The 18,681-nt window shown below is 41.7% G+C and overlaps 1 protein-coding gene across 1 annotated transcript in view; it reads right to left on the reverse strand.

Moving 5' to 3' along the window:
- The window catches only part of grm3 (glutamate receptor, metabotropic 3), a 36,344-nt gene that overhangs the window by 10,852 nt on the left and 6,811 nt on the right, over nt 1–18,681 (reverse strand). Inside the window, exons 3-7 of the mRNA XM_069163496.1 lie at nt 15,331–15,390; nt 10,347–10,904; nt 8,959–9,102; nt 5,278–5,547; nt 4,193–4,793 (exon numbers count right to left, since the gene is read on the reverse strand). Of these exons, the coding sequence (XP_069019597.1) occupies nt 4,193–4,793; nt 5,278–5,547; nt 8,959–9,102; nt 10,347–10,658 (1,327 nt within the window). The 5' untranslated portion in view covers nt 10,659–10,904; nt 15,331–15,390. The remainder of the gene's footprint in view (nt 1–4,192; nt 4,794–5,277; nt 5,548–8,958; nt 9,103–10,346; nt 10,905–15,330; nt 15,391–18,681) is intronic.

Consider the following 18,681-nt stretch of genomic DNA (forward strand, 5'->3'; position numbering starts at 1 on the left):
CTGTGAGGTGTCGTCACAGTCCATAGGTGGACCATGCCTGCTCAGTGGCATTCTCCCCAAATCATCCATGTTGTATAGCACTACAAACAGTAACTCACAGAGTAAGGCAAATTATATGTTTAGACTCAACAAAATAAAGGGCCCTTTGTGCAGAGCAACTGTAAATATACTGTACTTTATCTTAGAGGATTCATGGCAAGGATTCATTGTTAACCAAAATCTTTACTCTTGTGAGTGCAGTTAATCAAACATTTGGGGCCACAGAAAATAAAACCAATAAAAAAGTAATTGAAGTTAGACAAACTGCAGTTATAAGACAGCCAACTAACCTGTTCCCTAATTTTGGTGAGACGCTTTAGCATTCCCACTAACTTGAGAAACACCTTATTATTCTGGCTTAATTAGAAGCATGGTGAAAACAGGCTTTTCATTCAGAAGCTGAGAAATTAATTATGTTCTCGGCCATGTCGGGCTAAAGCGAAGCCCAAGGGGGATTGTGGGTATTAAAGGCAGGAAGAGAGAGAGAGAGAGGAGGCAAAGGGGCTTGGGAGGAATAAGTAGGAATAAGTAATCTAAAAGTGGAGAGAGAGAGAGAAGAGACTCAAAGAAAAAGGGTGAGTCTTTTCTTTGTGTGAGTGTGTGATACATACAGCACACACATTCCTCTGCTTATACAGATATATATGTATATGTGTATATATATATATATATATATATATATATATATATATATATATATATATATATATATATACGCAGGGATGCACTCACATGTCACAAATGCACACACAGGCAAATCAAATTTGCTATATTTTATTCTCCCTGCAGATTTGGTCCTCAGGGACAGAGGTGCTGCCTGGGTCACGGAGCAACAGGCCTCAGGGGAAGAGAGGACAGATAGGGGTGGAGAAAAGGAAGCCGAGAATAAGGCAGAGAAATGTATAGGAGGGGAAGGTGTAGCAGCACCGAGCCAAAGCTTGACTAAAAGAAAGGTGGTGAGATAAAGGAGACAAAAGAGAGAAACAGCAGGCCAAAAACAGGACGTGCTGGCATGGAGGATGAGCCGAGGGACAAGATAAGGGCAGAGAAAGGAGGGACGTGACAAGGGAGAATAGGGAGAAGAATACAGGAGAAAAAGAGAGGAGATAGCAAAGGGGAAAAGCAAGAAACTGATGTCACAGCAGCAGAGATATAGGTGGATGGAGGAAAGCCTTTAGAGGGAGGAATCAATAGAGGATATGTGAAGGATGGATGGAAGGATGAGCAAAAGTGAAAGAGTGGAGGAACAGACCGGCACAGAGAGGCGGTGGAGGCAGGAGAGCAACCTTGTGAAGTCTGAGTGGGATGTGCTGTTTTTGAATGTAGAGAGAGTAGGACACTTTCTGGGTGAGAACGAGAAAGGAGACTGAGAGATATGGAAAGATAGAGTGATGAAGAAATGAGAGACAGAGTGACAGAAAGACGGAGAGAGAGACAGGGGCAGACACGGCGGAGGAGAGTGAAGAGAAAACGAGGGAGGGAGAGAGAGAATGAGGGAAGGTTGTTCCCTTGCATCTAAACGTTGCAGTAAGCTCTCTGCTCAATATGGCCCTGAAGGCACACCGCCTCTGCTAACACAGACATATCACACACACACACACGCACGCACGCACGCACGCACGCACACACACACACACACACACACACACACACACACACACACACACACACACACACACACACAAACACACACACACACACACACACACACACACACACACACACACACACACAGTGCAGAAAAGGGTGAATATCACATCTATCACCACTATTTGAACAGAGGACTGCATGCATGTGTGTATATACTGATCTGTTTGCTGCAGATCGGGGAGGGGGGTGGGTGGGAGTTGAATGATGGCTTTGAGAAGTGTGTGGGTTGGGGGTGTCTGCAATTTCATGCTGGTAGAAAAACAAGTATTTCAAGCTGCCTCTTTGTAAAAAAGCTGACTGTTTTGCACGTGTTGTGCATATGCGTGCGTGTGTGTGTGTGTGTGTACGTCTATTGTGAGTATGTGCGTATGTGTTTTGCGTTTGAAGAATGTAGCAGCAAAGGCCTCATAAAAATGCACAAATATGCCCCCGTGTCTATTACTAGTTGGCATGGAGCAGTTCCCATGATCTACCAGACCACTCCCAACAATTGGCAATAGTGTCGGCTTCATTACCATAGCAACTAGCGAGATGAGACTAGATGAAGAGAGCTGCATATGAAAACACTCTCCTAACCACACAACATATACTGCCTCAGTGCATCACATACACTATCAGTACGACACAACTAAACAGCCTTATCACGGTTAAAGAAATAGTCCGCGGGGTTGTGAAGACAGAGGATAGTGCCTCGGCATATTTGGAAGCATGAAGAGAAATCAGTCTTCGATTTAGTGTAAAGACTGTGCAATGAACATACATGTACATATAAGAGAAGCTTAAGAGAAAGATAGAGAGCGCTGAACAGTGTTGGTTTTCCGTCTGCTACAGTTCAGACTGAGAGCACTGCGGATGGTGATGCTGCAGTATTTATACCTCACATTCAACCTCAACTCACCTCAGCTTCTTACTTACATACTGTAGATGGAAAGATGTATATGTGCGGCAGTGAGAGTGAGTCATTCAGGGCTAACCAACAACTCAAAACAAACACTGCCACAGTACCCAGTTCAACTGTACCGTCATCCGCATCGTCTGAGCTCTAATCGGCACAGCTTCTCTGAATGCGGTTTACACCAATACAGCTGTTTGTCATGCTGTCACCATTGTGACTGTCACTGAGCTGTAAAGAACTCTGGATCCTTGTATATGCTGTTATTCTCTCCCGACTGCATGAAAAAAAGAAATATGCCTCACGGACATACATCAGTGGTGAAAAGATGGGAGCGACAGCGGTAGAGGGGAGTGTAAGGGAGAAAGATGATCAGATATAGAGATGTAGGGAAGTCACAGAGGGATTCACAGGTCCTATCCTCTCCTCTCCTCTCCTCTCCTCTCCTCTCTTCTCCTCTCCTCTCCTCTCCTCTCCTCTCCTCTCCTGAGCATTTTTAACTTCCAATCTGCATATATATTCCATTCCTCAATTTATGTATCTTATGAGTGGTAACACCTGTGCTAAGTGGAGGCTCTGACTGCAGTCGCCTTGACTATTTCCTCCCTGTCTGTCTTCCTCACACTCTTCCTCGATTCCTTCTTTCTGTCTTCCTCCTCTCACGCAGAACACACACAGAAAGGCCAAGTCTTTTGATTTGTAGCAGAAATGAAGATGTGGAATTTCAAAGAGAATCCTCTTCTTCTGCTGACGCATGCTGTCCCACTCCGGAATTGCCTCAGTGCTCACTTGTTCTTTCCTCTCCTTCTTTCGCTATCTCTTTTTCTGTCTTAGTCCCTTTTACTTTACCACAAACTCTCGTTTCTCATTTTAGTCTGCCTGTCAGTCTTATCTCTAAGCTTCCTTCCCCCCTCCCTCCACAGGTGATGCCATTCTCTCGTCCTTCATCCATCCCCGCTGCTCTCTCTCCCCAGCGTCCCATGGCAAAGCTGCTGTGTTAGTGTTGTCTGTCTGGCTGTTTTGATGTCTGCTCCTGGTCACGGTTGGTGGAGGAATAAGCACCTCTAAACCTGTGTCAGTCCCTGAGACGCAGCAGTTTATTTATAACGCTCTCCTTTGTATGCCATCTGTCAGTCAAGTCAATCCTCTGTCTCTTCTCTCCCAACTCTACAGAGACTGACAGACAGACAGGCAGCCTGCTGTAGGAGCTATTATAACACACACAATCTCATTAGAGCAAGAGAGAAGAATATGGCTCACGGATTAACTGCAGCTCTCATACCTCAAAGCAACTTTGTAGTGTCGTATCAATTACGCATGGGTAATGGGTGTCAATGGCAAGCTGGCTCTGACAATACATAGAAATTAAGCGGATTTGTTTCAGTATTTTTTATGTTTGGTGGCTTGGCTGCTTTGGCTTAGGAGAAGGACAACATTCCTGTGTTGTTCACGAGAGGACTGTTAACTACGCATTGTCCTCTCTGTGCCCTGCTATCTTTCCCCTCTCCTCTCCCAACTTCCTCTTCAACATTTTACTTTTTTTTACTCTTCATCCACCTTGAACACCTTATCTAGGACTTCACTCTCTTTGCCATGCTTTAGCTCTCTTACCTGTGAAGCTGACATTAAGGATGTAATCCCTGTAGAGTCTGCGCCCGTCCAGGGCCTTCATGCTGTCACACAGCTTGGTGGTGTTGAAGCACAGGCTCCGTTGCATACTGTCGAGGGCATGAGCCATGGCATACACCGCGTTCACCACAAACATGATCTTGGACTCTGGTTCAAAGTTACTCTTGTCCATTGACAAGTCCTTGTCACATGGTGGGGGAGGCGTCTCTCCCAATCCCACACCCCCTGCTCCCAAGGAGCACTGGAACCGCTGCTCCCAGAAGTCCTTGTACCAGGGATTACGATGGTTTTTGAAAGGGTTCAGACTGAGGAAGTAGCGGTTGAATTCTGCTATGGGATTGGCTGACAGCTCAAGTGTGATGGCTCCTTCAGCAGTGACCTCGTTTCCCTTGACAATGCTTTCCTGTGCACCCCAGCCGTCACTGGCCACCCAGATGAAAGAGGTGTTAAGCCTGGCAGCGGCTGCCAGCAGCTCTCTGGCATCGTCACTACGCAGGAAAAGGACGGCCACACGGGCATTTGGCTTCTGGAGAAGCTGGCGGATCACAGCTTCATAGGACTTCTTAGCATTAGAACGCCCCACCTGTACAAAAAGACGACATGGTGTATATGACCGGTGTGCGTGCTCTTTCTACTCTGAACCACATTCATGGGAAGTAACAAGCAAAAGAAAGTGTCCTACAGTCCCACACCAACAAACAATTCTATAGCAAATGAAATGAAAAATGTGACTGTGAAAGCACCCAGAATGAGTTCTTGGAGATAAGCTTTCATTTTCTGGTTCACAACTGATAACGCCACTGTAATATTAAACCCCATTTGAGTGCAAGACACGATAAGAAATAAAGACAAACTTTTAAAAGATCACAAATTTAACGCCTCGTTCATTGTTAGTAGTGAAGCTTCAGGCCATATATCAAGGTGACACTCCAGATTAAAGTTTTGGCTTTTTGGTATTTGTTTCTACTTCTTCTTCTTCTTCTTCTTCTTCTTTCTTTCCATTGCTTATTCATGGATGGACCACAGAAATGAACTTATATTGTTATAAATTCTACTCCATACTATACCTTCTCTGAAGTGGCGATACAGATGTTCCTCATGCGTGCCTCTTGTTCAAAGGCCTCTATTCCAGTTTCACCGTAATCTCCCTCCGATGCCACGGTGGACACGTATGTCCAATTGAAGAAGCGGAGGATCTCGGCCATGGCTTTGGCCTGGTAGAAGTCAGGGGGCACGGTGCGGGCGAAGTAATCGTAGCGCGTCTTATCGCTGAGCTTGGCACTGGTTGAAGCATAGCTTATCTGAGGGATCTGGAATAGCCTGAGGAGATTAGCAACCTGAGGGGAGAGATAGTAAAATGAGACATAAACCAGGTGAACTATCACAAAGTTTAAATGAATACTAGGGTCTTAAAATTCACTGATAATGATCCAGCATATGGAAATTATAAATTAAAAGGTATATTTTTCTCACATTTTGTTTCAGCATCAATTCTGTAAAACTATGGGATAGTAATGGGATTGATGGATAAGTATTATTGTATTGTAAATTTGTACTTTTGATTTTATGTATCTTGACATTGTCAACCAAAATGTTCCTGTTGACTTGTGGGAATTGTAATTTAATATGTGGGGCGAAAAATCTGACGCCTCTGAATCTTCTTGAATTACGTTCTTTTAACATCTAATTGATTTATGTGAAGTGATCTAAAAAGCATTTTCTTTAAGAAAGAGTTCACCACCAGTTAGAGCAGTGTGATATGCAGTTTGAAAGCATATGAATTAGGCTTGTGGTATGATTAAAACTTGAGACTGAATGCAATCAAGCAGCTACTTTTCCTGTTTGCAATGCAAATGTTTGTTGACAAAGTGGCAGCAACAGACAGTTACCGTACAATAATTTCAGAGGGTACTTGAAAGTGGTGTACAAATACACAAAGTAAGCGGAAAACTGGAGAACATTCAGAAAAAGTGATGAAGCATCTCAAAAAACAAAAAACTTTTGTGCATATTGTGGGATGGAAAACCTTTCTGTTTGTTGAAAATGTAGACTTCACTAAGATAATTTAACTTCACAGACTTAACCTTTTCTGCATCTGTATTCCAGATATTGCTGCGTTCAGATCACACAACATCTTTGAAATGATGACAAACATATCTGATCTATGCTGGGTATTCCGCACCATGAAAATGCAAGTAAATTAATGAGTGTTTCACTTTCCAGGGAGCTCCTGTCTCTAATATGGTCCAATAGGGCAAAGGGAGCAAAAAAACCACAAAACATCAAACCACAAAACACGTAAAACAAATCATTTGCAGGACATTCATGTAAAACAAACTTCAGTATTTAGGTTAAAGACTCAATGCTGACAAACAATCTGCAAAGAAATGTTAGCCAGCATTTAAAATGAAAACATATATCTAAAAAAAAAGAGTATTAAACTGCAATACAGCTGCTGTTGCTGTTAGGTTTTTTTTCCCCCCTTTTGACTGCAGCAGCAGAGATCTTTGGCATATTGACAATAAATGTTAAACAAAACCCACAAAAATAACTGGATTGACCCTTAAATAACTGCATATTTTTCATCCAAAGGGAAAATGATAACATATTTAGGAGGTTGCTGCTAATAGAAATTGCTTCACGTATAATGTGAATATTCAAAGATAAAAGACCATGCAGCAAATACATATGCACAAAGTGATCCATAAAACTCTCATTCATTAGTGATGGACATCATGTGGAGTCTGCTGGTGTCCATATAATATTCCCTTTTACTGTTGATTGGAATTTGGTCATGTTCTCCGGATTACAATTTTCCTCACACATGCCACACAAACAATGGTAAAAAATAATTGCTGGAAGTACTCATGCTCACAGAGACATGTAAACATGCACACACACGCACACAAATAAACTCAAACTACACAGTCATTCTGTTCTCGCCTTAGTTTAATCCTTTTAGAGCGCATCACTCAGGGCTTTTCTATATTTCATTCATAGCTCAGTTGATGAGCTGTTTTGACAACATGTCAGAATCTCAGTAAACTAATAATGTAGACGATTAAAAACACGCTCACATACATATACTGACGTGAACAAGGGCAGGGCCACACACACACGAACACCTGCACTGACGGACACACGCACGCGCGCACACACACACACACACACACACACACACACACACACACACACACACACACACACACACACACACACACACATTGACGGCTGCATGCATTTCTTCAGTCAGGTTTTATGGTTTTAAGCTGGCAGTTGACTTAAATGTCACGGAAGGTCACGCTGCAAAATGTAACCGCATTGCTCCATTACCTGCCATTGAACAATGACCACAGCTACCTAAGAGGCCTGTCTGTAGGGACACAGAGAGTTTACTCTGTTAGTGAAAGCTGCTTCCTTCCTGTGAGACAGAGGGATGGGAGATGTGCTGTAGGAATGGGCTGAATATGAGCGACGAATAGAGAGAGAAATGAAAGGGAAGGAAGAAAAAAAATGGTGCAGTGGAAGGGTACTGTGTGTTTTCTGCTTGGAATGCAAGTCTCACACACGCACACGCACGCACACACACACACACACACACACACACACACACACACACACACACACACACACGCACGCGCACATGCACGCATGCACGCACACACACACACACACACACACACACACACACACACACACACACACACACACACACACACACACACACACACACACACACAAACATGAATGAATGGAGGGGAGGAATGATGCCTGCTAAGTAAATGCCTTGTAGGCATCGGAGTTTATTTGTGCATGGTTGAAACATAAAGTAATTCCCAATTACTTCATTTAGAAGCAACAGACAGACTGGCCAAGTAGAGAGGCATGAAGGAGTAACTGGATAAGCTTCACTGGCAAGAGATCAGAAAGCAGAGCACAGTTCAGGTCTCGTAAACAGCGCTGCCCTCGGAAAAGACAGGTAAAAACAACAGCAATGGCAACAAAGGGCAACAAGAATGAGCTACAAGAAAACAAAGCATAATTATGTGTGATGAAGGATAAGAGGCAGAGTAGATGTGTTAACAATGGCTGCCCCAGGAAGAAGGAGGAGAAGAAGAAGGGGGCTGAGGTCAGCATACACCGAGCCCTCCCCAAATAGCCGGGAGGGATGCCTCTGAATGCATATAAATATGTAGAAAAAAGAGAAGTGGGAAGTGATGAGAGGGAAGAGAGCAAAGATTTAAAGGACAGGAAAAAAAAAAAAAGCAATACATAAAATGGGAGAGAGAAAAAGAGAGCGTGCGAAAGAAAAGACAGAGAGACAGTTGCAGAGATTAGGGATTTAAGGACTGATAGGAGGAGGCTTTTGTGCAGTCACAGAGGAGTAAGGGAAGAGAAGGTTTTATGCTAAACTATGCAAATTACCCAGCTCTGTGACAAGAGCTGTAGAAACACGCAAAAACACACCAATGGAACTTGATTCCAAGAAAACACACACACACACACACACACACACACACACACACACACACACACACACACACACACACACACACACACACACACACACACACACACACACACACACACACAGGAACTGAACTGCACGTCACTGGAAGTCAGCCTGTGCACATGTGTCATGAAACTGGTGCAAGGATGAGTAAAAAAATTGCAAAAGAAGCCACCTAAGAAATAGATAATAATAATACATTTTGTTTGTATTGTTTGACATCTCATCTTTCTCTTACCTGTATAGAGACGCTGCTAAAGGATCCCCCTATGACTGCTGCGATTGCAAGCGGGCTGTCGTCCTGCAGAGCGTAAGACCCATCTGGACAGATGAACTCTGTGTCGTCCACCTTGGTGAGAGAGGCTCTTACAAACTCCAGGGCCTGGGCAACACAAACACACAGTTATTTCACATCAAATGCACTGCATCACACTGGGTACCATATGGTATATACTATCTATTAATTCTTAATCAGCCTTTGAATTATGTTCCTTGTAAGAAATATGACACATAAAGGAAGACAGATTGATTGGAGTTTTTGTTTTTTGTTTTAATGCAACGTATCTTTTTGAAGATAGTATGAAAGTCCATCGCTTTACTCTAGGGGCTCTTAACGGTTTCAGTATATGGTCCAAATTGCAAATTAACTCCTTTGAGACCAAGATTATAACATATGTCTGATCTGTGGACAAATAAGTAAATAATGGGAAACCCATTTGCACAAAACAATAGTCAAGAATCCAGGGTTTATACAACCAGTCGTAGAACTCATTCTATAAGATCACTAGATGCATCGTCTCTAAATAGCTCAGCAATAAGCTACATTTTTTTTTTTTTTAATGATAACAATCCCTGAGGGGAAATAGTTGTGCTTATTGTGTTTTTTTGTGTTTGTGAATTTTTTTTTTATCTGGCTCATTTCCCTCATCGAATGTAGCTTCAGTCTTTCTCATCAAGGATTTGTTGTTATCATTTGAGGCAAGATTCTGAGAGGATAAGATCAAATTTTGAGGCACATTAACTTTACCTGAATATTACCTTTTAATGAGACCTTATGGCTTTTCTCAATTTAAAATGGAAAACATTGCACTTCTTACTTCTGCCACCACAACATACTTAGCTGTGCAGTTTTTTTCAAATTTAAAATGTAGCAAAAGTTCAAGACGCCCACCAGCACAAGAGAACAAATAGCTAATGAGACACACTTCATCTGAGCTGTGCGCTATCTAAAAAAGATATATATCAGCATTCACAGGTAAATGCAGATACAACTGAGCACTTGACAACATAAAAATAGAAGGAGAAAAAAACATTTCTAACAAAGCTATTATTTGACTGATTTACTTTTGCTGAGATTTGATTGTTTACATCACTGTCATATACATGCAAGTCAAGTAAAACAAAATGAGCACACCTTGAAATATTTATATAATAAAAAACACGAATATAGGTTGTCTTAATTTTCTCAGGCACATACGTTTGCAAAAGCCAATTCCACACATGATGGGAACAGTGTTATAATTGGACGGCATGGAGAATAAACCTTATACAAGAAAAAAAAACCTCCCTTCATAAGTAAACTGTAATATAATAATATAATATAATATCCAAAATCAGCTAACCCACCTGCTCCAGTGCATAAGTATCTCTGGAGCAGGTGTCAAGGATGTGGACTCCAAGGGAGACCCCTGGCAGCAAAGTCTGGTCCGTGTTGATTCTGTCTATGGCAAACAGCATTGCCTCCAGCCTCTGGATCCCTCTGTGCTCATTCACACGGCCACACTCCTCCATCCCAGCTCCTTTCTCGTGCACTGGGAACAGGCCGCCGAGCACCAGGTCGCCTTCGATGCGGATCTCCCGACGTGACTGAGGTGGGTCTGAGAGCAAGACGCCTTGACACATCATGACCAAAACTAAAGCGGGAAAGCGGGCCACCATGTTGGGCTCAGGGAGGCCTAGGATTGTCAAAATATAAGGAGAGGCTTGACAGACAGTGAGACAGAGGAAAGTGAGGGGCTGAGGGTTGAGGTGAGGGGTGATGGGTTAAAAATGAGGTGTACGGAGCGTGGCAGGGTTGAGTCAAGCTGTGGCCGTGGTTGCTTGGGTCGGTTTGTGGCCCATGAAACAGTCAGGGAGAGCTGAACTGGACCACACGTGGAGGGGCACACCATCTGGGCATAAGTTCTGCTCACAGAGGAGAGGAGATAGAGAGAAGAAGAGGATAGAGATATAACTTTTTCAGTCCTCATGCAGTAGGACAAATCACAAAGCTGTCCGGAGCTGCGATATGAAATACTTTTGTAAGTGTTATTATGAAGTAAAGAAACAGCAAAGCAGATCTTCAGTGGAGTTTGGGGATACTGTTAACAAGGGCTCAAAGTCATTTCTGCTTCAGAGCCAAAGCCAGGCCATGACTAAAAGGGATATGGAATTGTGTGGAGTTTGTACCCCACTGTTCTCCAACCTCCTCCCCCCTTACATCCCCCAGTAAACTTTCTTATTGTAAGTGTGTGTGTGTGTGTGTGTGTGTGTGTGTGTAGGTATGTGTGTGTATGTGTTTGTGTGTGTGTGTGTGTGTGTGTGTGTGTGTGTGTGTGTGTGTGTGTGTGTGTGTGTGTATGTGTATGTGTGTGTATGTGTGTCTGCCCCTGGTTGTATCAGGATAAGCCAGCTTAGATGGCTGGTTGATACATGAGCCCAGCCTTCTCATGCCACATATCAGAAAAGCTTCTCTAATCTGATCTCTGTTCCAACAATTCTCCGCTTGTCTATGAGTTTATACGCCTAAAGTATATGTGTGTATGTGCGTATGTGTGTGTATGTGTGTGTGTGTGTGTGTGTGTGTGTGTGTGTGTGTATTATCAGATTTATTGCTCCCCCTCTCCCCGGCATAATTACAGTGTGAGGCCTGAATGCATTTTACCATGAAAGAAGCGATCTGACAACAAAGGGGCCAACAACAGCTGATGCTACTTATCATAGCTTACAACTCAATTATTTTGGCTGTTTTGTTCACCAACACTCCACCTCCAATTTTGTCAGACAAAATAGGATACAATATAAAGTATGTGAGCTTAATTTCCACAGGTTTTACCATTTACATGTCAAAGACAGTGTTACTCAGCATGTAAAAATAGTTATGCAATGTTTTCTGTTGCTCTGGAAAGAGTTTTGTGCTTTAGAGATGCATGATTTTAGCAGGAATCATGTATTACAAACTGTGTTGCAGCACTGCGGGCATTTACCAGGCAGGGAGACAAAATATTCTATCGAGGGTCATTAAAAGGGACCTATTATGCTCATTTCCATTTTTTTTCCCATTTTATTCTGGGACTTCACTGGAGTAGCTTTTGCATGATTCAATCCTTTTTTGTCTGATGCTGTCCCTTTATGCAGCCCCTCAGTTCATCCCGTGTTTAAACAAAGCCCTTTTAGCTCCTGTCTTTTTAAGGCCCACCTCCCTTAAATCTTACTTTCCTTGGATTGGCTCATTTCCAGAAATTGGCCAAGGAGCAGCACCCATTGTTTGGGAATGCCGAGTAAAGCAGTCAAACAACTAAAGAGACAGACAGATCAGGTGGATGTGCGTGTCCCTGTACTTTATGACATTATGTGCCTGGCGCAGATGACCATAAAAAGAAATTTGTGACGAGCCATAACCATACTGTCATTGTCAGCCAGACCCTTATCAAGATAACAGTGGCGTATACAGATATAGCCAAGTACATGTTTATACCAGGTGGAAATGGGCTTTTAAAATGAGCACAACTTTATGAAATGCAATACCAAATCGCTTGATGTCCAAGGATTCCAAGATTCGTCCGTAAGATACGATAAAAAAAAAAACTTTTCCGAGTGTCTCGCTATCTTTCCTGTCTGTGTTTATATCTTTTAAACTATTCAGGTAATGCAAAGTCACTTATAGGCCTTGAGTACAAACTAGCTTTCTTCTTTTAGATTTGGTCTCTCATGTCTGCCTTGCAGTCGTTTCAGTCCTCAGGAGAGATGAGACAGAAGCTGGAGGTTGACGTTGTGACTAGGAAAATCAATCTAGACCAAGGAGCAAGCTTGTAGTGAAATATCTGTTGATTGCTGGTTTATGTGTGTGTGTGTGTGTGTGTGTGTGTGTGTGTGTGTGTGTGTGTGTGTGTGTGTGTGTGTGTGTGAAAGAGAGAGTGAGAGAGCGTATGTCTCCCCTCTTTGGTGGGCAGGTAGGAGGATGAAAGCTTCTCTTAGATGCAGGCAGCTCATTTTTCTGCAGGCAGCTGCCATACCTTTACCACTCTGCTCTGTAATATGACACACATGTACAGACAAACACATACACCCAGACAAACACCCACCCACTCGCGCACACTCACACACACATGCACACACACACATCTGCTTCTCTGAGGGGTTGACCTAAAAGCAGACTATTTCTATGTCTTAGCTCCCTTCTCCCTCAACCAACAGAGATCTGAATCAGTGTGGCCAGGAACCGGAATACACTGTGATAAATAACAAAAGGTTATTGTTGGAAAGACTGAAGAAGTGATGATGCATCATTTGAAGCAAAAGTAAAATTCATATGATGTACCCTGATATGGTCTTTTAAAGTGACTCTTGTCCCTGTTGAGTGTACTGTATGAAGTTGTTTCCTGTCAAAATCCGACAGGAGATTACTTGACATGGATATTTAATTTAACGTAATGCCCATTTTTGGGGGGGGTTACATTGATGTCATCTATAAAAGATTTATATTCATTCTAGTAGCTGTCACACATGCTAGATGTGAGTGTATCTGAGTGTGTGTTTGTGCATCAGAAAAAGAGCCTCTTTGAAAGATTTCCAGCATTCCATTGAAATAAACAAACTTACATCATGATTAGAGGCCAATTTTCAGACTAACACAAAGAGGAACTTTGTAATGAGCTCAGTTTTGAGGACAACACTGCAACAAGGCTGCAACCATAGCTGTGTGTTTGTTTTGAGTGTACGCATTTGTGTGTAAGCGCATGCTCACGGACGATTGTGCTGTGGAATATACAATTGTATATTTATGGAGCTAAACTGTAATAACAGTTTCATTCAATGCCTTACTTTGACAGTATGCTTTTCTGTAATTGGCAGCTCATGAAGTCAATTTCCCAGAAATGTGCAAAATCATAACTCCCAGAATTTGTACACTGCTCTCATGGTCTCCACCGAAATTGAATGTTTACTTCAATATAACCTCTTGGATAGTACCCAAACTCTGCTTCCTGTCTCGAGAGCAACTATACAAGCAAAACACACTCTGTGAAGCAGAAAATCTTTTTGACCCTTTCTTTATTGCCAAAAATATTTCCAAGGAAGCTAAAGTACAGGACAGGGCACTTGACTTTATGACACATTGCATGTATTTTAGGAATCATAGTAACTTTGCATGGGTGAACATCTGTGTTATCCAGCAAATATATTAATGTTGAGGAAGGAAAACATTGCCTTGGTACTCTTTTGTAGAGCAATAACAGGAGATGTACTGAAAACCTACATTTAGTTGGGCATATAAAACCAGTTTCGAGCTCCCTCACCTCATCAGGGCAGAAACAAGAAAAACCCAGCTTAAACCTGGAGTTTTACCCGGCCTTTATAGACAGTACACCCGAAGTTCTAGCAATATTGTAAAACATGATAAAATAACTTTCACATTGACATCACAAAATGTGAATATTCCAATGGAAGATCCTGGAAGAGCATTTTCACTACTTTATGGCAGCCACCTGTACATCAATGCCAGTTCATTGAATACAGACACTTGCATTTTTATCCATGATATATCATGATAAACATATATGTTTGTTTTATCATGGACTAAAAATTCAGACTGAAATATTAAAATAGTTGCGTAGCTCTCAAATGCAACTTTTGAGATTAAGTTAAAAAAAATCCATCACGTGCAAACAGAATCAAATTGTCTGAGTTGACACTGTTAAAGTATCATGAGAGATTGGTTGGCTCTTGCATTTAAAGGCCTCTGTTTGGTGCACAACTATAAAACATCAAATGCCACACCTTCCCACCTGAAAGAAAATGAATGAATTTGCCACCTTAGTGATTACTCATATCTGTCTACTAAATGTGAAGCTGGAGCCAGTAGTCAGTTAGCTAAACTCAGCATAAAAAGGGGAAACGGCTAGCCTGGCTCTGTCCAAAGGAAAAAAAAAAACACTTACCAACCTTCAAATTAACACTATGTACAAATAATGTGTATCTATATAAATAAATAAATATTTTTATATATACTTTATTATTATATATATATATATAAATAATAATAATAATAATAATATATATATATAATATATATCTAATAATAAAATATATATTAAAAAATATATTTGTGGGTTTATAGGAGGAATATGTGCTAGGCTATTTTTGGCTAGGTGCAGCACGTTTGCCTAGTAACCAAGGGTGACAACAGGAAGTCATTGTGTCTGTCCAAGAAAAAGTCCAGGACATAACCCCTCTGTAAAAACACAACTTGTTATTTATCGACTTTCCGAAGACATTTTTTTCAGCAACGCCTGTAACAAACAACATATTCACTTCAACATGAGATACATTATGCAGATACTACATGTCTTACCGGAATAAAAAAGGATAAGAGAAGATGGCAGCTGGCACATGGCAACATCACCAAAGACACCTAGAGAGATGGGGGACACACATGAGGTGAGTAGACAACAGTCGGAAAAATAAATAAATATGCTAATAAAAAAAGAAAAAAGAAAGGAGAGACCAGGAGGTTGACTACTGACCTTTCTCCCTGGAAACTATGATGCAGACTAACATCTGACAGACAACCCCATTTCACCTCTGACCTTGCTCAACAGTGAGTAGGCTGCACATGCACCACCACACTCCTCTTTTGCTTGTCTGGTTTCATCCTCTGTTCCCCTCCGAGGCATCTTCCCCGCATCCTTTCCTCCTTCCCCTCTTCCGTCCTCTCCTTGTTGGTGCTTCCACTCTCTCCATTTATTTCCACCTCCCTCACACCCTCCACAGCCCTCACTCTCCCCCTAACAGGCAGGACTGCTGTGGATGACACGTATCCAGCTGAGAGCAGCCACGCAGGGTCGATGGACCGCGGTACACTGAGAGGAGAGATAGCCCCACAACCCATCCCTGTATGTGTGCCTGTGTGGCTGTTTTGTTTCCACTGTGAGTGTGTGTGTGTGTGTGTGTGTGTGTGTGTGTGTGTGTGTGTGTGTGTGTGTGTGCTTGTTTATCTGTCTATTGTGAACCAGAGTACTCACAGCTGCACCACTGATGTGAATCTCAGTGTGAGAAGACACTGTATGTGCATTATGCGTATGCGAAATAGGAGGTAGGGTATCAGAAGCTTTGTTGTTGCAGAACAACAGACCCCTTACTTGACCTGCACACTGTCAGAGGTTTAGCAGTAATTTATCACTTGCTTTGTGTGTTTAATCCTCTTTCCATTTCTCTCTCTTTCTATCTGTCCCTCTCTATTTTCGCAATTAAGGCCAAATAAGTACAGTGCTACCCATTACTGTTGAGGGAATCTGAATTCAAGTTACATGACTTGTAAAAGACAGCATGTGTGTAGTCCTTGTGAAAATGTGTGAAAAGTGTACTGCTTTAATTTTGACCCTCACAAAACAATTAAGTGTGTGTGTGTGTGTGTGTGTGTGTGTGTTTGTACAGTATATGTGTGTGGACACAGTGTCCCAGACTTCTGACGGACTAACGGGTGCAATGGGCTGTGACCATTAATTATTTACGAAGTGCGTTTTAGGCAGGAAAGACTGATGATCCATAAATAGGACAGTAAGATCTCACAAAATACAACAACCAAACAGCCAGTGAGATGTGATGCACATCCCTCTTTCCTTTTAATGTAAACACACAAACAAAATCTCTGTCCATTCACAGAAACCCGTGAAAGAAAACTCAGGATCAAATTTGACAGGCTTTCTGACGAGCTCACTGAATGATGGCTGACTGTGAGTGTTCAGGGTGTTCTCACCGGACAAATGTGTTCAGAGTGATGGTGGTTGATTCCCTTTTATAACCATTTACCAATCAAAATCATGAATCAGGTACTCTGAGCTCAGCCTTTCCTGTATTGATTCATCAGTCAATTTCGTGACCTGCAATTGGTCCAAAGGTTAAAGGCCGTATCATGTTAGAAATATAGAAATTTATTTTGTGGACCTTACAGGCAGCTGAAATTGAAAAGATTTAACCACAGAACCATTGATTTTTGCTTAACAACAGAACTGCAGTTTCACATTGTGCAGTGGTCAATCTGCATGCTGTTACAGATAAAAAAAAAAAAAAAAATTGACATTATAATGAAAACTGGATTAACCCATAAAAGAAGTAGTGTGCTTCAGGGGCACACGGGCTAAACTGGGCTCTCGTGTGCAGTGAGTACTCCAAAAGGATTCTCCACTAAAAGAGATTTTAACCTTTGAGCACCACACAAAGTCTACAGAGGGAGTGCTCAACATTGTGGACAATATTCAACGGTAAATTTCACGACAGTGAAAGTAATGTGTTGAGTTAAAATGCCAAACAACATCTGGTTTCACCATCTCAAATAAGCAGATTTTCTGCTGTCCTTAGTTTCATCACTGTAAATTGAAAATGTTTTGCATGGTTGGATGCACAGAACAATTTCAAGACATCACCCTGTGCTATGGGAAATTGTGAAGGAAATGTTTTATGCTTCTCAGACCAAAACAGCAGAAATAGTTGAGAGAACAATCTAAAGTATTATGAAAACTAATGTATCTGTTATGTCTTCCCACTGAGTTTCAATCAGTCGTCTCTCTTTTTTCAGTCTTTACAGTGTGTATTCTCTGAGTTTTGGTGGTCCACAACTCCTCTGACGTGGCATGATTAAAAATGGCTGTTCTGCCTAAAAACAGACGAGGGTCGGGAAATGTGTGAAGGCATTCATCAGATCCGCATTTCATCACCGTAAAAGGCAGCGGGCCTGTCAGAAGGTGAATTATCCCTCTGTAGATGGCATCTATCAACTTAACTGTCATGTAACGACCCTGAGAGACATCATGGAGCATTAGTCACCCTCGCCATGGCACAGGGCTTGCAGCATCCTACTTAATTCATGTTCACACACCCGCCAGCCTGTCGTCACTGTGGTCGATACATGAGGTGTACAGAGCATTAATGGACAGGTACGGAGGAATGGAGAGCGTTGACCACAGTATATCTCCGACAGTTGGAAGAAAACATGTAATTGGCTCGGACAGAGACAAAAGCCTCTCGGATAGAAATAATGTTGGTTGGTTTTGATCGATTCAGGTTAGCTGGTGATGTGTAAAAACCAATTACTGCCTTCATTCCTCACTAATTATCAGAATTTAAATGATGTACGAACTTTCTGATTTGCTCTTCCACATTAGCCTTATATTCCTCTTCATCATAATTGTGAGACTCATTGTTCCCACTGCAGCACAATGGGTTCAGCCTATTGTCTTAAAATATGAGCCCTTTCATTTATCTAAAGCTAAAAAACAGTTATGTGGCATTATCACTAAGGATAATGTGGTGTTTTTTTTTTTTACTCAGGACAGTATGTGCATGTTTGTTAATCATGATATTTTCTGCACATTTATCAGTTTGTTAGGTTATGATAACAAAATGCAAACAAACCCCAAAAATAAAAAAATCGGATAAAAAAAAAAAAAAAAAAAAAAGGTTGCATATTCAAATCTACCACAGCTGGACAATACAATGCTTTGAGCACGAGTACATTTTGAATAAATCAAATTATAGTTGTTTTAGGTTTTTAAATGTAAAAGTGAATAATTGACTAATAATTATTTGACTATATCCCGAGACCTTCTTGATTAGATTTACATTTACATTTAATAATAAAGTCTGAACTCCAGCTTTAACGTTTTGCAGTGCTGCATACACTGTAATTCATCGATTATTTCACAAT

This window comes from Embiotoca jacksoni, unplaced genomic scaffold (genome assembly GCF_022577435.1).
Source record: "Embiotoca jacksoni isolate LCO1_2020_lvr unplaced genomic scaffold, fEmbJac1.0.p SCAF_3, whole genome shotgun sequence".
Classification (NCBI taxonomy): Eukaryota; Metazoa; Chordata; class Actinopteri; family Embiotocidae; genus Embiotoca; species Embiotoca jacksoni.